Source organism: Carassius gibelio, chromosome B24 (assembly GCF_023724105.1).
Source record: "Carassius gibelio isolate Cgi1373 ecotype wild population from Czech Republic chromosome B24, carGib1.2-hapl.c, whole genome shotgun sequence".
Classification (NCBI taxonomy): domain Eukaryota; kingdom Metazoa; phylum Chordata; class Actinopteri; order Cypriniformes; family Cyprinidae; genus Carassius; species Carassius gibelio.
The window spans coordinates 17,981,385-18,006,313 of record NC_068419.1 but is presented as its reverse complement, the minus strand read 5'-3'; the positions used below and the strand labels follow the sequence as shown (position 1 = coordinate 18,006,313).

Genomic DNA, 24,929 nt, shown 5'->3' with positions numbered 1-24,929 from the left:
CATGTTCCTTCCAGAGGCTTGCTGCCATGTCTCAGCCAATAAAAATCAATCTTTTCTTAAGATGATCGGAGGCCACACAAGAGACGGAAGTTTTATGTTAATGCCTGGATCACAAATGCGCAAACCAAAAGCTTTTATTAGTTGCATATTTACATGCTTTTCTCCTCTTTTACAAGGACCTCGGTGCTGGCAAGCTTTCAGGCAGACTTTATGACGGGAAAGAAAACCATTGATTTCAGGATTCAGAGTAACCAGCATGTTTTCTTTGATTATGAACCGCACAGGAAACAAGACGTGATTTCCACAGTGTGGAATCAGAGAACTCACGTCAGTGACCCACTGCAGCCAATGGTTGAAAGAGGTTATCTCTCAATGCTGCAGAAACACACTGTAAGCTCAGGGCGAAAACAAGTACACAACATGATAATTAGCCTACAGTGGGTAGATAAATCCACTGCATCTCGAAATTAGTGTCCCTCCAGTGAAATACACGTTGATTGCCTTTCTACCGTTGTATATCCCTTCACGTTCACCGGAACTAGAACTAGATTATAAAACTGAAATTACTTACAGGGGATGTGGGAACTATATCTGCTCTGAATACTGAGCTGAACTCGGATCCCGGTGTAACGCACAGTCAATGCTTCACATTTAGTTTTAGGTCTGGATGGCTGCAAAAAAATATTAAAATGTCTGGTTGATAAAATCTAAACTGGTGGTTACACTTAAGGTGTCCTCGTTACAGTGTAGTTACACAGTTCAGTACTGAGTAATATTAATTATGAATTATTCTTAATACGTGGGAAGGGTTAGGATTAGGGTTAGCTTTAGGATTAGTTGCATGAAATTATGCATCATTTACTGTTATTACTATAATAAGTATGTAACGCGTGTAGCAAAGACACTGTAAAATAAAGTGTTACACATGTTTCAGAAATCCTCTTGTAAAAACATCTGGCATGTTCCTAAGGTGTTCTGGGTGTTAAATGCAGTGCAATTTATGTAGGTTTGGTTAGTTTCTAAGGTGTTGCCAGATAGTTTTTAGGGTATTCTGGGTGTTTTAGTGTTACTATGCAGTTTATGTTGTCTTCTGGGTGTCCTCTAGGTGGTTATTGGGGTGTTCTGGGTGTTTAGTAGATAAATGCAGTTCATATGGGTTGGGTTGGTTTCTAAGGTGTTGCTGCCTCAATATTATGGTGTTCTGGGTGTTTTAGGGTGTATTCACACCTGTCTTTTTGGTTCGATTGAATCAAACTCAAGTTTTTTTCCCACCTTGGTGCGGATCTTTTGGGCAGGTGTGAATACAGCACTCACACTCGGGTGCAGACCAAACAACCGTACAGAGACCTAGCTGAAGAGGTGGTCTCAGTCTGCTTCCAAACGAACTCTGTTACGGTTAAATGGATAAACCAATGAATGGATGACCTTAAGCACAGGAGTGGTTTTGTTTACAGTTTCTGGTTCACTTGCAAAAAGTGCAGTGTGAAAGCAAACTGCACCAAAAAAAAAAAAAAAAAAAAAAAAAAAATATGAAAAAAATCAACATTGTATTTGGTCTGGAGCAATGCAACTGAACTAGCAGACTTTCCTGGTGTTCCTTAGTGTTCGACTGTGAAGTAACCATTGGGAGGTTTCTAAAGTGTTGCTAGGTGGTTATTAGGGTGTTCTTATGGTCTTCCTGGACGTTTCTAGGGTGTTTCTAGGTGGTTGTTGGGTTGTTCTGGGTGTTTAGTATATTTAATGCAGTCGTGTCAGTTGGGTTGGTTTCTAAGGCATTGCTAGATTGTTATTAGGGTGTTTAAGTGTTTTTCTGTTCGGTTGCTAGGGTCTTCTGGGAGGTTTCTCGGGTGTTCTGGCTATTTTAGTATGTTAAATTCAGTTCATGTGGGTTGAGTTGGTTTCTAAAGTGTTGTTTGCTCATTATACGCATGTTCTAGGTGTTTTAGTGTCCGTGGGTCTTTGTATTTGCATATTTTTGTCTCTAATGTTTTTGAACTTTTGCTTGGTTATGTTTAGGGAGTTCTGGGAGATTTCTAAGGTGTTGCTAGGTGGTTATTATGATATTTTGTGTGGTTTAGTATGTTACTATGCCTAGACAAAGGTCTTCTAGAAGTGGCTATTAGGATGTTGTTAGCGTGTTGCTATGGTGTTGTTAGGGTGTTTAAATGGTTGTTGAGGGGTTACAATGTAGTTATGAGTGAGTTATTCATTGTTGTTACTGGTTGCTAGGATGTTGCTAGGTGTTTACTAGGTGACTATTAGGCTGCTCTCAGTGATGTTAATGCATTGCTTTGTTGGTGTTAGGGTTTTCTTGGTGGTTGCATGAGTGTTGCTGAGTGGTCAGTAGGGTATTTTAATGTGTCCATGTGCAGTTGCTAGGGTAGGAGATTGCTAAGCTGTTGCTATGTGATAATTAAGGTGCTCTGAATGTTGTTAGGTTGTTGTACTCTTTTTGGGGTGTTCTGGGTGGTTCCTAATGTTTTGTTATGCTGTTGCAAAATTACTTTTTTTAGCTTCACCTATCCTTTGTTTTAATCTGAGACACAGACACCTCGGGGTTGTCATAACTTGCTAATTATGATACATTTTTTGCAGAATGGCATATGCATTTTCCATTCCCTCTCTTATTTTCCCCTCCTATTTTCTGTCTTTCTTTATCTCTATTTTTTCTTGCACTTACCCAGTCAAGTGCATCAGTTCTAAAATTAACTCCATATGTTAAAGCAGGTTTCTGGAAGTGGTTGAGTATATAGTGCAGTAAACATGGAGCATGTATGAGTGTGTGTGTGTTTGACCCCCCCCGTGCACCGCAAGCCTGACCTGTCTTTGATATTAAAGGCTACGGGTCACACCGTGTGGTAATCGTAACGATTATACATGATTAGGAAGTATGGGACCGGCAAGTTCTCCTCGGCGTCCAGCTGTTTCACGCTTACTTGCTCAGAATTGACGTGGTCAATTTTTCATAATTATGTCTGTCTCTCTATCAGGTTCCCTTTGTGTTTGTTCAGGTGGGCTTCGTATTGTTGTATTTGTTCTGTGTCTGAAAAATAGAGGGGGGAAAAAAGATAATTTCTGTGTAAATAATGGGAGCAAGTGACATGTGCCGTCTGGAGATCTCATGAAAATGTCATGCTTTTATGTTGAAGAACTTTACATGTTCAGCCACTACATGCAGGGTAATTCTGTGCAAATTTATCGTGTTTTCCTACTGGTATTTGATGATTTCATTTATTTTAGGTAACAGTCAGAATTTGAACATGAGATTGTGTGTGTGTGTGTGTTTACAGAAGAGGATTGACAACCATATCTGTCTATAGTGTGCATGTGGCTAAAGACATATAAGAAGACACACACACGAACACAAAGCTGATTTTTGCTTGCTGTAGTTTCCTCTCAGTCCAAATCTCATTAAAACATCTCACTGTGAATAATTACTTCATTGTTGCTTCTAGCTCGCAATAAAAGCATTTCCTTTTCTCTGTTTTTGGGTTAATATGTTGCCAGCAAAGAAATTTACCAGGCCTTTAGCTATTAAAATGTGTCTCAGAAGGGATTTTGCTCGGCCCTCATCAGACTTGTATAAAATTGCCTGATTCTCCAGTTTGCAGTTAAACCGTATCCGTAATGTTTAATTCTTCCGTTTTTTCCCCATCTTATGAATCGTTTAAGCACTCACCTCACCGCATTAATGCAGCATTTGTCATTTTTGCGAAGTCAGCTGTTTGTAGCCCAAGTGCACTCGAGGCTAATTGCGTTCGGGTGTGGTAGTCACGTTTCTCATTAGCGCACCTTGCGCTGTTGGAAGAATAGGTTGTGATCAAGTGCCCCTCAACAATTATAAAACCCCCACCTGACCGTGAATTGTAAAATTATGCTGTGCTTGTTAAATCGTGTACACTTGGTCAGTGCAAACATATAGTGTAATACCTTCCTATACATAATCACTGACTAAATATGGCACTAACAAACAAAAAAATCCTGTATTTTGTAAAAGGATTGCCATTAACTCAGCCAGAATGATTTTTCTTTTCTGTCGAACACACAATTTTAAAATGCTTTATACTGTTTTTATAATATTTGTGTGTAACTTGGATATGTATTTTCATATTTCAGACCAACACTGGTTCTTATACACCGACGGGGCGACACTCGGTTTCTGTGGAGGACCAAATGCAGAAACAGAGAGAGGACAAGGACTCTTTCACACAAGCCCAGAGGCAATACAACTCCTTACCGCGGTAAGAGAAGCCAAACAGAGCCGTCACTGCACAAAATATCTCAGATTCCCAGATCTGTTAACTACACACTGTCTTGCACAATAACACTAAATTAATAATATTAGCTCTAAGCCTTTTTTATGCCTAACCTTTGAAGTAAAAAGTAGTTTTAAATAAAATTCTATAAAATTAAATGGACATTAATTTAATATTATTATTATTATTATTTAACTTGAATAAATGTCATGCCTTTTTGAGTGGGACTTTGCCCTTGCTGTAACATGTAAATAATACATGAAAAGTCATGCATGCCATTATTATGATGCTGATACTTCCCTGTTACTTTTTGTAACTGTACTCCTTACATTCAAGGAATAAATCTCAAATACTAGTACATAAGTTGCCAGATCTCCTAGAGCAAAGCAATGAAAAGTGATGCTTTAAGAAATTCATGCGTGCAATCTTATTCCCACGTCTCTCACACTCTGTCTGACCTCAGTGACATTTCTCCGCTGAAGTCATCCCATTGTCATGTGGTGGTTCTGTCTTTGCTCTAAGCCTTCAGAACAGCACCAGCATCTGTCTTCATGCTCACATGCCCCTCCTAAACCTAATAAAAATCAGCCCGAGAACCTGTTTGTTGAGGAAAGTTTATCTTGGCAGCCGCAGTCTATAGGGCCTCCCTTTTTCGGATGGATATCGGCACCATCCCTCATCTGTTTTTATCTGCTTTCTTCACTTTCTCTTTTTTCTTCCCCTCCCCTTTGCATATTTGTCATAAATGTCAATAAAGCTTAGAATGTGTCCTGCGGGCTGAGTTTGATATCAGCGTTTCTTCTTGCAGGCATTGGTATCTTCTTAATCTGCTTCAGTTCATGCAAAGCATCCAGCCAACAGACACGAGAAGAAAAAATCCTGCATTAGAGCTTTACATACTTAACTGACAGGGCTGGGGAACTGCAGGCGCTGCCGATAAAGTTTCACTCAATACTGCAGTACATTCATTTACAGCACATTTATTTTTTTTTTTGTTGTTTTTTTTTTCCAAAAAGAAAATGTACCAGGTTAAAAGTCACTTTCACAATGCAAGGGTGTCACCAAGGTTCTGTTGAGGTGGTCTGTTAGCTACAAAAGAAATCTTGAAGGCTGACATTGAAGCCTAGTCACTATGACAGATTCTACAGAAAAAAAAAAAAAAAAAATCACAATTCTTAACAAACTGCTCAATTTAATGTACCAACTGCACATTTCATGCAGAAGTTTAAAAAGTGGAATCTACATGGTACCAGAATTGCAAAAGGCTTATTTTGCTATTGTCGAAGTTTGGGATCTTTTTTTCTTTTTTTTACATAGCATAAAAATATATTGATACATTTATTTACCAAGAATGCATTAAATGCTATTCTTCAGTTATTTTGTTCATCATATAATCTTGAAAAATAATAATACAAATAAAAAAGAAAAGAAAAGAAAAGAAAAGAGATCAATCAAATAGCATATTAGAATCATTTCTGAAGGATCATGTCACACTGAAGATTGGAGTAATGATGCTGAAAATTCTACATTGCCAGTAAATAAAATAAAATAATAAAAATATATTGATACATTTATTCACCAAGAATGCATTAAATGCTATTCTTCAGTTATTTTGTTCATCATATAATCTTGGAAAATAATAATACAAAGAAAATACAAAGAAAATGCAAAGAAAAGAAAAGAAAATTTGCCAGTAAATAAAATAAAATAAAATAAAATAAAATTACCATGTTAATAACATAAAAAAACAATGATTTGACCATTTAAGTGTTTTTATTTATTTATTTATTAGTTTATTCATTGAACGAATTAATTAATGGGCGTTGAGAATATAGGCAAAAACACATTTTGTCTGTGGAAACCATTAAACTTTAAATGGGATTTAAATGAGACTTTAACATTTAAAAGATACATTAAATTAGAAAAGAATAAGAAGTCAAAAAAAAAAAAGTTTCTCACCTTTATTGCTTACATTTAGCATTTCTTTTTCAAGTCTTAACAATACAGAAATGAAAAAAATGAATGAAAAAATAAATGTGTTATTTTTATTTTTTATTCCATTCGGTTTGCCTCAGTATAAGATCGTGTTATGTGGGTATTCTGAACTGGAATTATTGGGAAATATCTTCAGTCTGTGTGGTCTAACATGCTTGGTGCTTGTTTTTATTGGCTTTGGGAGCAGTGTAACCAGGATATGTACAATTACAGAATTAGTCCTCCCTCAAGCAATGACAAAGCCCTGTGCACACCACAGAATGGAGGGACAACTTGCATAAGAAATCCCAGATTCATCCTTCTTTATTTCCCTTCTCTTTCCCAAGACAGTAGACAGAGTCCTAGGGTCAATATAGAGGTTGATATTCACTACTACACTCTGTGGAGAATTTAACCAATCAGCTTCCACTATTTCCCACTGTTTTAAGCATCATCAGTGTCCCTGTCTATATTAAGTGAACTTTAGACAAAAACACCAGCTTTGCGAGGAATCGGTCATCTGGTTCCTGGTGGAGCTTTGACACTGGAGGACCCGGCAGAGATGCGCACTCATTAGTAATGTAAAGACTTCCTGGAATGCCATCCCTCCACCAATGATAACACAACGTGGATTAATCAACAGACTGTGGATTATAAGCAAGCTTTAACAGGGATCCAACTGTGTGTTTACACTGTAGATACAGATTTAGCACTTGGCTAATGAAGGGATACTTTTTTGAGAGGTGGATTAGACAGGAAGAAAGGGAGGAACAAAAAATGGCAGATAAACAAAGTGTATGCTGATTAGCAGTAATGGAAGTCATGTGAAACAGAGCGCAACTTCATGCAACAGCTGCACAATATAATAAGGCAACACTCCCAGAGATAAGAGAAGGGTCCCGCGTCCCAGCCTCTCGTTCTGCTTTCTGTTAACAAATAGAAAACATTACTCAAGGTGTTGAGATAATGTTGTTCTCTGTGTGCATAGCTGTTGTTCTTTTGATAAACTGTGATGCACACCAGCTGTTTCTCACACACTAGCTCTTACAAAACAATAAAATGTCATTAATGTTTTTAGCTGTGCTGTTATATGACATTGCCAAAGAGGTATGCTTATTATTTCACATCACTTTATTAACATGCAAATTGTGTAGTTTTTGCTCCTCTGGCATCAGAATTGCAAAAAAATAATGACTGTTTTCAAAAAGGTTTCCCAGATATTCTCCCTGAACAGACAGAAAGCCCCGCCCCAAACTCCTGATAGTTGATCTGTTGCTATGTTAAACTTGATAGGACTAAAATATGACACATTTCATTGTTATACAGTAGCTAACAACTGCATTTAGCCTTGACTATATTCACAATATGGATATATTGAGTATTTTATCTCAGGATGGTCCACCGTTGGTGTATCTCCATACAAGACTGGGGCAAACTACTTTAATTATCGTTCTAAAAATGTATTGTATATACAGTATTGAATTAATATTGATGTGTTAATGCTGTGATGAGTTTTGCTTCTAGCTGCTTGTTTTTATATATAAGGTGTGTTTCAAGGTGATAATTAGTCACCTTTTTCTGAATAGTATCAATAATAACTAGACGTCACTGTAAGTGCCTGAAGATTGTTTTTTTTTTCTTCTTCTCTCTCTCTCCCTTCCTAACACCATTGCTTCTTGTGAGAAGTATCATGTGCTTCTCTTAGTTTTTCCATGTTCTGCTGGGATCTACTCTTAGTATGAAATTCAACAATGCACTGTAATCAACACAGTTTTATTGGCATCCAGTCAATTTCACTTTCTACGCATTTGAAAATACTATGATCATGGCCTTTGACTTTAAATGATATGCTTCACACAATCTGTCCTGAATTGTAATCTGTATTCATTTTCAAACCCCACTGATTTTATTTAATTTCCAAACAAAATGTCCATAGTGCATGCAACTCTGTGATTCAGTATTGCTTTGCTAGGCCAAAATGACTATTATATTTGTTCATACTAAACATTAGGGGTTTGTTCTAAGCCTCAAAGCATAAGTATTACATTTTGGTGTGTAATTTGTTACACACTCTTTCTGGTGCAAACATGAATTGCACATCAAATCATGTGGCTTGTTGAGGAGAGGTGTGCTATTACATTTCTTAGCAATTCCATTTACAATTGTGACCTAGTGATCAATAAAACATGTGACTTATATTGAAAAGGATACCCAAAGCCATTTCTAAGGACTGTAATGATATAGACACTTTTTTTAGACTTGGTCAAGTAAACAATCACCTTGCAATCACCCCAATATCTTTCTAGTGACAAAAAAATGTAAACACCCCTTATTTCACCAGCACATTCTGAATTCTGGACACTATTACAACATTTGTGTGCCTTCTTTTGAAAGCACTCCTTTCTTGTGTAAATCCCAAAATAAGTTTGGTGTGAATATACTTGCATGCTTTTAAGTGTGCACAGCCACTGAGGTGTGAGTGGGGCTTCATTTAGCCATGAGGCGATGGGATGTGGCACACTAGCTACTTCACATTCCCACTTAATGGATCCTAATAACAGAGCAGAGAGAAGATGGACACAGTCTGAGTGGACACCCCTCACAATGGCCACCATGTTGACAAAGAAATTTGTAGGTTGGATATTCTACCCTCGTTCCTTTAGGCAAGAAACGGATCTGACGCTGACGGGCTGTCAGATGTCTAGTAGTTGATTGGCCAATATGGGTGGACATTGAAGGAACCTGTTATTTCCTTTCTTGATGTTAAGCATGCTAGCTGGTCTCAAACTGAGTGTTTAACTCTTCTTGTGCAGCACTGAACTAGATTTTTACATTTTCTGGAGAACATGTGAATGGCGCTTGTCTTGGCCAACTTGACACCAAAATGCTATAGCATGTTGTAGGTGTTTGCTACTTTACTTTACTATAGACTGTAAAAAAGTAAAAAAATCCCTATTTCCTTCCACTGTAGAAAAAAGAAGCCAAAATGTCATTTGCATTCATAAAGTGGAGCCACAGTATCGAGGTCCTGTCCTAAAGCTCACAAACTCATCGAGAGCACACAATCAAAATGCCAGTTTTTTTTTTTTTTGTCATATGTATTTTTTGTTTACATGATAAATGTGTGTGTTCTGTGTGTATTCATTACGTATATATATATAAATACACACATGCATGCATATATTTAAGAAAAATATATTGTTTATATATTAAATATATTTATATTTAATATACATTATAATAATATGACTATACACATGTAAATATTTTCAAAATAATGTATGTATTTGTATTTATATATGCATAATAAATATACACAGTACACACACAATAAAAACTTTTGGTCACACTTTATTTTAGGGTCCAATTCTCACTATTAACTAACCATTAACTATGACTTTGCCTCAATTAACTCCTTATTTGCTGCTTATTAATAGTTTATAAGGTAGTTATTAAGTTTAGGGTATTGGGTAGGATTATGGATGTCATGCATTATATGTACTTTATAAGCACTAATAAACAGCTAATATGTTAATAATAGACATGCTAATAAGCAACTAGTTATTAGTGTGAATTGGACCCTATACTAAAGTGTTACCAAACTTTTATTTTGGATGTGATTAATTGCGATTAATCGTTTGTCAGCACTAGTGCAAAGTTACTTATTGTCAACAAATGTTCGAAAGGGACCATCAGAATAAAGTGTTACCTTTCTTTCTCTTTTCCTCACAGACAACCTCGTAAAAACCCTAGCACCGTGTCTCAAGACTCTTGGGATAAAGTCTATCCTCCCGGCGAGGTCTTTCAGTCCACCAAAGAGAACCCGCGCTATTCCAGCTACCAGGGATCCCGCACTACCAACGGTTACCTGGGTGCCGCCACTGCCACGGGCCTGAATGCTCGCGTCCTCCTGGAGACCCAAGAGCTCCTGAGACAGGAACAGAGACGAAAGGAGCAAGAGGCAAAATCCAAGCTACCTACTATGGAGGAGACACCAACCTCAATCCAAACCCCACCCAAAGGCCCATACCGACAGGACGTGCCACCCTCGCCCACCCAACTCGCCCGGCTCAACCGTCTACAGACCCCTGAGAAGGGCCGTCCCTTCTACTCCTGAGACCAGAGATCAAAATTGTAGGAAAAACTGTATGACAGCAATAATATTGAATGGAGAGAGACAGGGCAGTAACATGGAGACTGCATGGAGGATTGGTTTTGGAGGTTTTTCTGAGGGTTGCCAAGTTGTTGTTTTTGTCCTCTAGTATGAAATCTTTGTACACACTGAAGATCTTTGTCAACTATCCATCTCCCATTCTTACTTTTGACAAATGTTTATGTGTTTGCTTAATTCATTGACGTTATGGCACTAGGTACTCTTGACAATCACATGACAGTCGCCCGAGGCTTTGATACATGGTTGTTTCCACCATATTGTGACCTAGATATCATGTTTTTGTCAAGTGTGCTGAGAAAAAACAAGTAGTTGGGGTAATTTCACTACACTTGTCAGAAATATTTCTAGGTCATATTTCACCATGAAATCAAAAGAAAAAAAAAGCAATATTTAGTTATAAGATGAAGCTAGTTTCTAGTTTCTAGTTTCTAAATTAGTTTTTTTTTTTCTTTTTTATTATAACATTTCCATACCTATAGCCCTGCTCATGACATTTTTTTAATATGTACTGTAGAAACAAGTTAAGAATCTGTTCCCATATTTTACAATTTAGATATATCCACATTATTTTCTCTGAGAATGAGATTTTTGATGCGTTAGGCTAGTGAGAGTTTTGCGGGTGTAGGTGTACAGTACGTGTTCAGGGCGAGTGTGTTTTTGTGCCCATGTACTCCAGCAGTGTAGCCTCCCATCTCCACCCACTTCCTAATTGATTCGTCTGCTTTTTCCTTGAGTTAGTGGCCTCTGTTCCTCCACTACTAAGATGGTAAATGTAAAATACTGTAAATGTACAGAAATTCAGTAATTAGGAATTTGTTGTAACTTGTTTAAACTACTTCCAGAAGAGCAAAGGATTCGGTTTGGTGCTACAGTACCTAACAGAAAATAGAACAGTTTTTTAAGTCAACATGAAGCAATGTTATTCAATAGCTATGATTTCATCCACCTATTTTGTAAAATCAATAAAAAAGAAACTCTGCATGTAAACACCAAGATAAATTGTAAAAATGTGCATAATAAGGGTATAATGTCTTTATTATATAAGAGTCTATGCTCATAGACTAAGATGGAAATACATTTAACAAATACATTCTGAAGCACACTTCAAAAAAAACTCATGAGGCTTTGCCTCAACAGTGCATGTGATTGCAGAACTGAACTAACCTGCACACCGTTCTCATCACATACCATCTCTAATGTTGTTTTAGTCATTCTGAAAAGCCTGAACCAAACTCTGCCATCAATATTATTTGGAACAATGAAACATCAATATTATTTGGAATAATGAAAGTGCCTCACATGACTGCGTTCTAAAACATCAGGTATCCCTACGCAAGATAGCATCGAGACGTTTGTTATCGCAATTCGTCTGCATGCTCTGAGACGCAAGTAATTTATGATGTATGTTTCCCTGGTTGCAGCAACTTTCATTGATGAAAGCAGTGTTTTATTTGCGAATGTTTTATGCAATATTCTAATTTTGCGCATAAGAAAATTTGGCGAATTTGGATGGAAACATAGCTAATGAGATCAAACATAATTTTCTTTCATCAGGAAATTGTGTGATTGTAAAAAAAAAATATATATTATATGACAAGTGGTAGGAGGGGAGGGGCTTAAAAAAGAGGGATTGATGATGTCATCTAAAATGGAAAATCATTTTAAAAGTGGAGCATGTGTTTACATTTTAATGAAAGACGATGTTGATAGAAAGATGGGGCAGTTGTGGCTTAATGGTTAGAGAGTTGAAGTTGTAACCTGAAGGTTGCAGGTTCGAGTCTCGGTGCTGGCAGGAGTTGTAGGTGGAGGGGAGTGAATGAACAGCGCTCTCTTCCACGCTCAACACCCATGTTCCTATCAAGGCAGTGTGCTTGTGTGTTACTGTTATTCCCAGTGGGTGTGACTCTGACCTTTGCCTTCACACAAACTATCTTTGGTTTCAAAGATTCAGGCAGAGACTAGTTTTGTTCAACACTTTAGTTTTTAATTTTAATCGCACATGTTCCACTATAACAAAGTTCAGGTTACAGTTCAAGCCGCAGTAGCCTCGGATAAAATCCATAACCTGTTTAAAGAAGCAGATCACCTAGTAATGAATATCTTATCTTTCCCATTTCGTACCAAACCTGTTTGCCTTACTTTCTGTAGAACACAAAGTGTAGTCCATGCTTTTCTCTCAAAAGACATGTCAAGTTGTCCATTTGACTTCTATGATAAAACTTGACTATGTACTATTTTTTTTTTCAGCTTGCCAGTTTGTTTCAGTTATATAAAAAAAGAAAGTCCATTCTTCAAATCATCATCATGAATGAGAAAAGTATTTTTTTCCATGACTGTCCCTTTAAATCCAGCTGCTTTTTAACCATTCATTCAAAAATCCAAACCACTCTAACAAACGTCATGTGACTTGATGTGTGCTGTATGTTTCTTGATATGTGTCCGTGTGTGTGGGTTTTGCGTGGGATTGTGTATCACCAGTGCCTGTAACAGGACTCTCTCTTGTCTATGAACTGTATCTTGGCAGACACATGAAACACTTGGCCACATTTTTCAGAGCTAAAGCTAAAAGAGCTCAATAAGCTTACACAAAAGGGAAAGCCAGGCCCATCGACCGATGTAGTTTCCTCCAAGTCTCTTCCTGGCGTCTCGCTTTGTCTCGGATCCATTCATTGTGGAAAACGTTCAGTATATCTGCTTTATTCTTCTCGGACTTTGGTACTTCCTCCAAAAATAGTTCGGGGTTGTGTGGTACAGCATGATGTGCTTCTGATATTTCCAGAACAGCAGCGTTTTGCATATTATTTTATTTAACTTTTTTTTTTTTTTTGGGTGCTGGCTGCTTATCTACTATTTTATATCACATTGTATACACGAGACACTTTTGTTGGGAAGTGCCTGTGAAGAGGGATTGTGTTTGTCAGTTCAAAGTTTAACATGTCGCCAAATGCACATATTTTCAATATGAAATTATTGTATTCCTTAGGCTTAGGATTGCATTTGTTTTAATCGTTAAAAGAATGCAAAGACTAATCTCCACAATTTAATGTATTTGTATGACATTTTGTCATCTGTGTACGTCGTAGGTACTATGGACTTTGATTCCTGTATACACAGTGAAAATGGTTTTTACACAAAGTTTTTACCTGATGTGTCAAAATATAAAGCTTCTCTGTACATATCAAATCTATATTCAATAAAAAGTTTCTCCATTCTGTTTACAGTAAATGGTTTTGTTTGCCTTTATTTTAAAAAAGACTCGAGTGCTTAACCATCAAGTAAATATATGTAATATTTGAATATATAAGCATTTTATTATGAATTATTATTATTATTTAAATACATAAAAATGAAATTCATGATGAGCATGCTTTAACTATAATAATTTTGACAGGAGAAAAGGGAAAAACATGTTATCAAAAGTAATTTACTCATCATTATTATTAAAAAAAATTAAAAAAATAAACTTATTTGATAAAAACGTCATGTAGTGAAACCATCATAGGCCTATTAGAGTTCAGCACAATTTTATGACGTGGTAGTAAGTCCCAAAACATATTGTACCCACTCATTATTTAAACTATGTTTATTTAAAAAAAAAAATGCACTGTGCAACTTTAATGTTTTAATGAATACGGACTAGATCTGGTCAAAATAATGAGCCTTGTGTCACTGACCCAAATACAGCTCACATTTCATTGCATTCAAATCAAAATCAAATTTTGCACACACACACACACACACACACACACACTAAAAAAGCAACCATGAAAAAATAGTGATTCATAACTCTCTGATGATCTATTTGGCAAACTTTGAGCTGCAGTGCCAAAGATGATAAGAGAAAAATACCGGATGCTGAGCAGGAGAGGATTTTAACCTTTGTTCTCCTGGTATGGCGAGCACATTTTAGGAGTGCAAGAGAACAGAAAAAGAAATCGGAAGAAATATGCATCCGTTTTCCTCCCTCGGTTTAATCTATTTCTGATCCCATATATCATTTTAATGATGGTTGTGACATGGCTGGCAAGTGCTCTAATGGGAAGTGTAATGACTTTGATGCAGATAAAGACAATGCTGGAATTTATGAAGTTCAGGTCTGGGTGAGAGCGGCTTAGGAATTTTGGCTCTCACCCTGTTTCTAAGAGAAATTGGCAATAGTTTTTCTGCTGAAAAAAGGGAGGCCTATGTGTGTGTGTGTGTCTAAAGATAGACATGGGTCATGTCAAGAAAACCTGAAGGAAAGCAGCAGGAAGTGGGGTAGGCAAACGCCAGTGAAAGGCAGGAATGGAGAGCATAACCTGTCCCAGCTCAGCAGGGTTACTCTGTGTGGGGTTCAGGTGTAGATTGGCACAACACATACCCAGTCACAGCGGCCCCATGCCTGGACCTCAGAGCGGTCGTGTACCGAGTCTGAACTCAAATCCTCCCCTCTGAGTGAACCCACGCCACACCGAACCATCTGTTGTCTGGATCACTGTGAATCTGTGCTTTGTGCTGCTCACTTTTGAGACACACTCTCCACAAATAGGATACAGACTAGCGTTCCAGTACCATGATGCACAAATTCAATGTTCTTTAGAAGAATAACTCTAAAATGTGCAGAACTTTTAGCATGAAACAGGTTTAAATACAACAAATATATTTAAACCATTCATAATGGTCATTTTGGCCTCTCCCACCTGACTTGTGTGGTGACTATTTCCCAAATTCAAAATCATATCAAAATTTGTACACAAGAGTGTTGGGGTTTACTGAAAAGATACTGATGCATTATTTTCCAAACATAATTGTTATCCATTCCTACAATTTGTTACAAGGTGAAGCTTCATCGTACATTGTAAAAAATATCAAACTTTATATAAACGGACAAAGTAAATAAATAAAATACTAATATAATAACATGCACACACAAAACGAGCTCAGTTTGAGTTCTAAAGCCCCCTTTTTTTGTTAATCTTTTTTTTTTCTCAAGTGCTATTTGTTCTGTGTTCATGCCACCAACATTTCTCTCTTTATTCCATTGTATTTGTGAGCATCCAGGATTCCCATAGTCTTTCACACAGTGAGGTAGTCACAACCATTGTTTAATCTCATATGACAATGTGTCTTCCCTGGATTCTCTCGTCACTGCATATAGCACGCTTATTGCTTTGGTATGAAATTATATCCCATTGTGCAGCACGAGCACAGCAACAAAACAACAACGTGGCACAAATCTACATGTTGCCATGGTTATATGCACTTCCATCATTCTACAGTATTCTCTGCACGTGGCGTAATATCCCTCTTGACTCCATCTTTTTAACAGAGCGCACAGTAAGAGTTCGCTGACCCTGCGGGGCCCGTAAACGTGTCTGGGACTACGAGATGCTTCGTCGTTATTCACACCGTAGTGTTTATGTGCTGAGCCTAAATCGCCTTTCCACAACGGCCCCATAACATCCCATAAACCTCTGTGGTCTCCAGAATCAATAGCAGACCGGTGCTGTCAATATGAGGATTTGATTCCACATGTATATTCTGTGGTCTTAACCTGAGGTCTCCTCGGAGACTTGCAAGTGTGTTGATATGAAAAGCAGATGCACTGATGCAGTCCGGCTACACGCTAATGACCCACATGTTTCTCACTCGCTTTCTTCTTTCCCTTTGGTTTGTCTACCCACCCCACCTTTTCTCAATGATTCCTTGCTTTTGAGGTCATAGGTCCTGACGAGAGTCACCTGGAATGGTTTGAACCTGTTCAGGACCTCGCTGTGAAGACGTGAAAGTGGTTTCCATTTGCATAAGGTTACTTCTTTTAACTCGTTCCATCCCACTTTATAAAGCTTCACGTGAGGGTAAACTCATGTGTGTTTCTCTGAGGGTGTGCAGTAGCAAGGGCGAGAAGAAGAGGTCGCACTCAATGAACCTTAAAAAGGAGGGTGTGAAGATTGCCAGTTGGTCCACAGAGAGAAATACTCCACACATGTGGGCTGCATCACACAGATAAGGATTGCAGCTGGTTCCTATCCAAATGCACTGTGAAATTGTGGCAAAATGTCACTGAATTTAACCTCTGTGTTCAGCCTCACTCCTGGCCTAGTTATATATCTGTCCACCCCAGACATCCGTGGGTCTCAGGAGTCTCTGTAAACCAGAGGCCAGAGGGACCCAAGTGGTCCACAGACTCACCACGGGTAGCTGTTCATTTGACAAACACCGCTTCATACTTTATTAGGAGTACTGTACAGCATTACTCCATCATGTGTGTCTTAAGGGTGAAGTCTGTAAGATTTAACATGTTTAAATACATTCTCTTAACATTTTTTTGTTCATTGACTACTATAAGTATGTCATTCATGGATGTAACCATCCTCATGCGCATAAGTGGAGTATAATTTGAAAGGTTATGCTACAACTTTATGCATATACGTTGTGTGATTGTGTCTTAACTGAATTGGACATTTATACAATTCTAAATGTTAAGTGGCAAATTCTTCAGTGGGATTTTCACTACACCTTATGTCTTGGAATATACCCGGTTTCGATCATCCTTCACCCGGGTCCAAGTTACCTAGAAAAGATGTGTGAATTTGCCCCAGAATTTCTTGAGCTGTATGCATATACAAGTCCAATAAAAATGTTGTGTTTTTCAGATTTTTCAGAAAAACCTAGCATCCAAACATATGCTGTCAAAAGTAGATGTGATCCAGTTTTCAGTTGGCCTGTAGTGAATCTATATCAGGGCTTCGATGGATGGAGCCAGATTTTTTTCTTTCTGTTTTTGACCTGTTTTGTCAGGCAGACAGCTTGTTTGGCGCTGGCTTTTGGCTAACGGTGAAATTCCCCTTTGGGATTTTCCCATAAATCCCTACATCTTTGTTCTTCAGGATGTGTAATCACCAGTGTCCTCAAAAGCTATGATATCAGTCTGACCCAGTAAAGATGACTTCTTTTCTGTTTAACATAAGTACAGCTGGTTTCTGGAAACATATGGGTGTACAATAACAGCAGGTTTGATGCAAGACCGGATCAGTGGCCATTAGAACACATGGAAAATGAAATAAAACTAAATGAGTTTGGATTTTTTAAATAACAGACTTATTTTATTTTTTTTGTCCACAAAACCTCGGAGGTATTTGGCTCTCCTATGCTAATATCCCACTCAATTGTTCCTGACCACAAACAGAGATTTGTGATTGGCCACATGTGTAGAGAGACTTTAATCTGAACTGACACAACTTTTTCCAAGGGTTACATTTCATTTTTAAATTAATATATGTACGTTTATTTTATTTTATACATTTTTTTTCAAACAAGCCCATTTCTTTATTTTAACTTATGGCTGTCTTAAATATGTTGAAAAGAACATTGCTTTTCCCCTTTGTGTTGTTGTGGTGTAACGCACATTTCAAACTCTTTTGAAATGGAAATGCTTTCTTTGAACTGCGCTAAACAACAAAAGAACGAATGCAAAATCTGCACCATGTTTTGTTCTCGTAATAATCTCCCACTTGCATTGAGGGAATTCTTGTTTCTCACATCTTATCAAAAAACTAAATTGATCAACAGAATATTGCTCACAATTATTCTCATTTCATGTAGTTGGTAATTTGATTCTTCTCTTTAATTAAAGTTTATAGACACTGTACACAAAGTAGTATTCATTTGTTTTGGAAACCTGAGACATTTCAAAACATGCACACACTTATTTATTCAGGTAACTGCCAAAGATGTCTTGTTGAGTTTTCATTAATTAAATCCTTATCCAGTCCAGTTCTCTTCTTGTCACTTCATAGCTGTAGCTGTTTATTAATGTAAGGTTTAACACTTAAGTGATTCCTTTTGGCTTTCATTTTATGAGATTATCTTTCTATACCACCTGTTTTTGGAAATAAAGCTTGTCACTGTTGAACTCTGGGTATTTATGCATTTATGTATGCAAGTAGACGTGAAGGCATATTCATGTCACTGCCAGAGTGAAGGAATAAAAAGATCAACCAAAGCTCCTCTGACGAAAATCTTCATGTTATAAAATCCCATAATCTGAGTCTTCCTGGAATGACTGAGCAATTAATCTAACCAAAGAGACGTTTTCTCTCTTGTTGCCGTCTGCTATCTCAGCCTGGTGTTAAATTAATCCTTTGAGTATTTGTAAAGATCTGGTGTAGTCTTGATTTGAGGGGCTTTTGTTCACTGGGGCAGAACAGGAAGGTTAGAGGAGAAAGCGTATGTACGTTTTTCAAATGCTATGAAAATGAATTCCTCTCCTTTTGTTTAAGCAGGTTTTTTTCTCAGTTCATTGGTGCATGCATAATATTTCAAAAGTTTTTTTTTTTTTCTCCTTTCAATAAAAGTTTCTTAAGCCACCGATGTAATGGTAGCAGGGACAAATCTTTTTTTCTGAATTGTGTTGTGCATCAAAGTTAAACAGATTAAAGAAATAAAGGGTTTTGGTTCTGTCCATTGGTTGCTGACTGGATGGAGGCAGATCTGAAAGTGATTTGCAGAGGATTGTATGAAAGGGGCAAGATTTAATAAGTTGTTAATTTTGTTTCCACCAAGCCCTTTAAGTTACTTACTATCCAATAAATTCCAAATAAAAAATTAAAATAAAGATATACAATTTTTTTTTTCTTCACAACTGCGAGTTTGTCTCACAATTCTTTCTTATCTTACACTTCTGACTTTTTTTCTCACAATTGGCAATTAATATGCCACAATTATTACTTTATGGAAATTGGCAAACAGTTGTTAGCTATGAAGACAGAATTGTGAGCTATAAACTCAGATTAATAAACAATTGCAAGGTTATATCTCATGGTTTTGAGTGGCAAAAACGGGCTTCCATATGTTATAGAATTTAAATGTGCTGTATGCATTGACACCGAGTGGTTGAACTAGATATTGCAGTCCAAATTCAAAATATTGGAGAGGTGTTTTTTTCACCTGGCCCTTCCTCCTCAGACTTGACACACACGGGTTGCCAGATTGATGACACAAACAGGAATGAGCACACTTGACAAATTAAATTAAATATGCTGTGTTTTCTGCCAACTGGCAATACAATAAATACAATTACAATACAAATACAATTGGGTAAACTGCCAGTGGGCAGGCTTCACAAACCAAAAAAGCGACAGACATTCCAGCCCGGAACGCACATTTTCAAAGGAGAATAACTGATTGTAGCATTGTTTTTTTTAGATAAATAAGTATAGTTAGCATGTTTCTTAAATATCTGAAAACATATTATGGAATTTTTCACCTTTAACATTCCCTTCAACTATTGCATTCATATTAAAGTGGAAGTGTGTCTGTGTCCTGTAACCATTGGCTGAAATCCCAAGAAGTGTAAACGCAGACTCAAACATTGCTCTGTTTATTTGAGCAAACCTGATCCTATGAGAAGTCATACTAATTTGAACAAGATGGCGAAATTGTTCATGAATGTATGACATAACCCTTATCACAAAGCCGCACCCCTATTAAACTCCTAATTCTTAACCACCTCATGCTGGAATGAGCTTCGCAGTCGGAAATCATCCCCAACTTCAGTGAGATGCACCATTTATCATTATTTCCAAGATGGCAGCGACTCACATGTCTATGAAGTCATTATGAGAAAGTTAAACGCAAATGGGAAGATATAATATTTAGAAGAAGTGGTTGTGCATCAGTGGATCGCTAAATGAAATGGTCTTTTGTGAGTCATGGCACCGTCTTGTTTTGTTTATATTTGTCCATGACATCTGATGGACTGATTTCTTTGAAGTTGGGAATTTCAACTCCCCCAAGAGTGTTCTCTTTTCTGGCTTCATGGGGAGCATGGCATAAAATAAAGTGTTATACAAAACCGTCTACAATAGTATCTTTGGGTGTTTGTATGAAAGTTTGTGAATGTGTGACCAAGAGCTTGACCTTTCTCTTGATTGTACAGGGCCACTGTATGATACAATAAGGTGTGCGTTGAGTAAAGTAAATTGTGCGACTCTCCCTCAGGGAAAACAGAGCTCCACACAATAACTTCACACAGAGCACAGGAGAATGCTGTAAGAGCGGCTCCGCTCTGTTATATGGGACCTGTGGCCTGACCCTCGTGTGATGGAACGAGAGACGACGGATGGAAGAATGTCGGAGCTCCAGCGAGAACGCGAGAGCTTATAATGGGAAATAAGGAACCGGGGAGTAGCAGAATCAGGGATGGAGGGATTGGGAATGAAAACATGAAGGCAGTGACCTCACTGCACCCGTCCTCCATCTCCAGGCTGAGCGACTGCTGATGGGGAGATGGATGACTGACATGCTGATCTTTTCAACGCACAATACAGAGTTGGGATGGGAATCAGACAAATAGAAACGGTTATGGTTCTAATTGTTACTTTTTTATTTTTTTAATATTATTATCATTGTTATTATCATTTTAAAGTTACATTAACATTTTATTATTTGAAGATAACATTTTTGGCAACTCATTCCAAAGTCTCAGACCTATCACAGTTAAGGCCCGATCGTCTTAATATAGGCGATTTGTTCTAGGCACTACAAGTAATTTTTGATTCTCTTATATGGGATTATAATGGGACCTGGTTGTTTAAAGTTTTGAACAAGAAATGTGAAATTGTATATTTAATTCAAAAATTCTAAAATCTAAGAATCATTAAAAAAAATTGCATGGTTTTCAATCAATCAATCAATCAATCATTTCCAAACTTTGATAATTATAAGCTCAAAGATTTGATAATTAATAATAACTGAGCTAATCCACATATAAGAATGATTCAACGCTGAATGATTCAACACTATCTCACGGCCAATTCGTACTTGTTTTACGAGGTGGCTTATTCGTACGAATTTGTACGACCTCGTACGATTTTATATGATTTGTCTAAACCCCAGTGACGGTTAGGTTTAGGGGCAGGGTTAGGTGTAGGTCATTCGTACAAATTCATACGAATTGTGCAATTCGTAAAATACGTACGATTTGGCAACAATCGTATGAATTTGTACGAGTGTGGTCGTACGAATTCGTACGAATAACCCACCTTGTGAAAAATTTACGAATTGCCGTGAGATCGGGTTGGAATGATTTCTTAAAAATCATGCAACACTGAACACTGTAATAATATTTTATATTCTTATACAAAACTATTGCTGATAAAAACTCATAGGAAAAGCCAGTCAGTGACTACAGTGATTTGGGTCTCAATGTTGGCTGTAGTTAGATTCACAAAGGGTGTGTTGTTCTTTTGTTCTGTTGGTCCGGAACAAAACAAAAATTATCTTAAAGTCATCTTTAAAACAGAACCTTAAAATATGAAAGAAAACAAGACGCCTTTATGACATATATTTTTGTGACGAAACTCGTTGAAAATCCAAAACAATGCTGTGTGCAGAGCTAATGTGTGTACTGTACATATGATGATACTTTTATCAGCTCACAATTTCTGAAATGTGTCAAAGAAGCAGCAAGAATTCCTGTAGATCTGTGGCAAAGAGATGTGGTTCAGACCACTGTATTGAACTGTAAGAAGAAAAAGAAGAAAAGAAAAAAAAAATGTGCTATTACAAATTTTAGCCTTTTTAGTGTGCTTGGTCCTTGCGTTCATATTTAGGGTTAGGGTTAGGGTTAGCACAAGAATTTGTTTGCAAGTGTCCAGATAGTTCACACTTATTCTAAGAGTGCAATCACACCAGGGTTCATTTCAAGTGAACCAAACACCCTAAGAAAAAGTGACTCTGGATGAACTGTATTCTTTTGATTCACTAAAAAACAATCATCTCATGAAGTAATTTCCCTCAACTGTGCTTTCTGCTTTTGTGCTGTAGATCAGCGTTTGTGAACAGAACCTCAGGAAACTGTGTTTTTGTCCTGTTATCCATTCATATTGCATGCATGTGTGAGAACCAACCCTTTTTTAACAAATATAATTGGGTCTCCGTTTGCAAGCCTACTGCAGAGATAAGTGTTGAAAAGAATCCAATCTCAATCATTCACAATGAGATAATCTTGTCGGCTTGGAAAATGTATTTTGTTATTGCATCATATTTTGTACAGTTATTGATTACAGGCTCATATAACAGATCAGAGAGTAGTGTTGTCACCATACCTTTCAGTAGTCAAGACCAATAGCAGTATAGTTTCACCATTTCCAACACTGGGAGTGAACAGAATCAGCACTTTTTTTATATTTTTAAGTATTGACTTAAAGTACGTCTGACTTCCAAATTACAGATAAATATTCATTTTGGGCTTTTATGCTACATTTGATACATTCAGTGTTTGCCGGTAATCAGTAATGCTCACTAGTTCTATAAATCTATCCATAAATCTCCAAGTTAGCAATCTGATTGGTTATAATGGATATGAGATGGATTATGACAGCTGTTATGAGGGCCACAATGTCGCCAGCGTGTAATTTAATCCGTTTTCCACATCTTGACCCATTAAGTTTCGACCGACAGTGCTGTGAGGATTGACCACGCCGCCTTAAAAACAACTCCTCTGGAATAATCAGTCAATTAAACTGTCAAGCCGTCATACAGGCCTAGCATTTCCGGCCAGGCAATACTCAATGCAATACTCTTCCCATTTGATTGCTCTTCCAGAATCAATAAATAGATGCATGTTACTAGCCATCGCTTGGTGATGGATGGAGTTTACCTGTTTCTATTTTACATGGTACACAATAATCGCTGTTCAAGGCACTGGCTACACAAACAGAGTTCAAATACTCCTGCAGCTGAGGTGTGCACCAACTATTTGAGTCATTAAAACTGATGCAAGTTTATTATGCTTAGAAACATTTAATAATATTAACATCATTTTTGTAATCTCTGTAAGCAAGCAATTAGATTTTCAGCGAGGGACATGTGCCTGCAATGCAATATAATTGCATGATATAAATCATAAAGCTCTCAGGACTTCATCAGCAGAGTTTATGCTACACCATCATCTTGTGTGCCGTGAAGGAAAATAATGACAGGTTCTGATGGAAGGAAATATATCTCAACTGCCTGTTACTCATATCTCAAATGCATGTGTGATTTCAGGTTGCTGCTTGGGACAACAACCCTCTTTGGCCATTTCTTTGTTTATTTATTTATTTTTGGCATGAAAATTGCAGATGATTGCCTCAGGAGACAGGAGAGTGCTAATGGGATAATAATTGTGCATATCTCCTTTAATAATTTAGTTTGCACCGGATACATGAAATCATGTTTAGAGTGTAATACTCATTAATGCGAATGTTCTTTGTGTGTTCCTCCCACATCTAATTAATTAAATTAGATTGTATATATATAGAAGTAAATTAAATACCATTGAAATTGGAAGGATCAGTCAATTCCTGATCACTTCATAAAATTAATCACTATTAATTACATATAATGTATTCAAGACAAGTAAACTATAATATACAGTATTCATATCCATGGAAGATAGCCATAAAAATAAATTATATTTTGGTAAATATTCAAAAAAACAAACAAACAAAAAAAAACACTATTACTGTTTTTACTGTAATTTTAATTAAATAAATGCAGCATTACTGAGCAAAATAAGTTTCTTTTAAAAATATTTAAAATCTGACCCCAAACATTTGTTCATTGTATAATCCAAAACAATCTGTTTGACAGTCTTGTTTTATTGTATCTCTCTTTTTTTTAAGGCACATTCCGTCACTAAAAACAATTTTTTTTTTCTTTGTTCAGTTCATCAAGAGCGTATTCCGACTTTAAAAGTGTTGCATGGAACAAAGATAATTCAGATAGCATCATCTTCTGCTAGTTCTAACCGTTTCTTGAGGGCAAGTGGTGGAAAAAAGTATCAGCTTTTCAGTTAATAGCTCATCAGTTAGTGCTGCAGATATAACAAAGTTGACGTGAAGGTCGTGCATGCGGCGTATCACTGAGTGATTCAATTTTGATTAGACAGTTACATAAATCCAATTAGGAAATTGCACCCATCTGCTACCTCATCTGAAGACTAATAATTAAATAAGACTGTGATAAAGAGTTTGAATGTCCTCTGCATTTCAGCAGCCATGAACAAGCTTTAGGGCTCAGCCTCAAGAGAAAGAGAGAGAGTGTGTGTGTGTGTGTGTGAGAGAGAGAGAGAGAGAGAGAGAGTGTGTGTGTGTGTGTGAGAGAGAGAGAGAGAGAGAGAGAGAGAGAGAGAGAGAGCTTCTTCAAAACAAAGATGAAAAAGATGGATGGATTGCTGTGGAACTGTAGGGTGAAGGCACTAGATTCACATTAAGTGCTGTAATGGCCTCTGGGTTCACTTTCATATGATTTCATGTTAAACCGGGTGACAATTCATTAGGTGATCCCAGAGCACTTCAGCAAGGGCTGCAATCGCGTCCCTCACAGAATGGGTCCGACCCCTAAATGAAACAGCACAAAGGTGGTAAGAAATGAGAAAAAGACTCGAGAATAAAATGGAAAGGCATTAGTGCTGTGGAGCAAAAACTGAGCTAGAGAAAAATTGAGCAATTTATGATCTTAGATGCCTGTGGACATGGAAAAGGTGGATTGAAGGTTTA

General features: G+C 37.2%; 1 protein-coding gene across 4 annotated transcripts in view; it reads left to right on the top strand.

Annotated features, from left to right (window-relative positions):
- Nucleotides 1-13,629, top strand: part of LOC128013213 (partitioning defective 3 homolog) — a 421,775-nt gene extending 408,146 nt beyond the window's left edge. For all 4 annotated transcript variants that reach the window (XM_052596022.1, XM_052596020.1, XM_052596019.1 and 1 more), the window contains 2 exons: nucleotides 4,117-4,241; nucleotides 9,963-13,629. In XM_052596022.1, coding sequence (XP_052451982.1) covers nucleotides 4,117-4,241; nucleotides 9,963-10,347 — 510 coding nt within the window. In that variant the 3' untranslated portion in view covers nucleotides 10,348-13,629. The remainder of the gene's footprint in view (nucleotides 1-4,116; nucleotides 4,242-9,962) is intronic.
- Nucleotides 13,630-24,929: the final 11,300 nt, after the last annotated feature.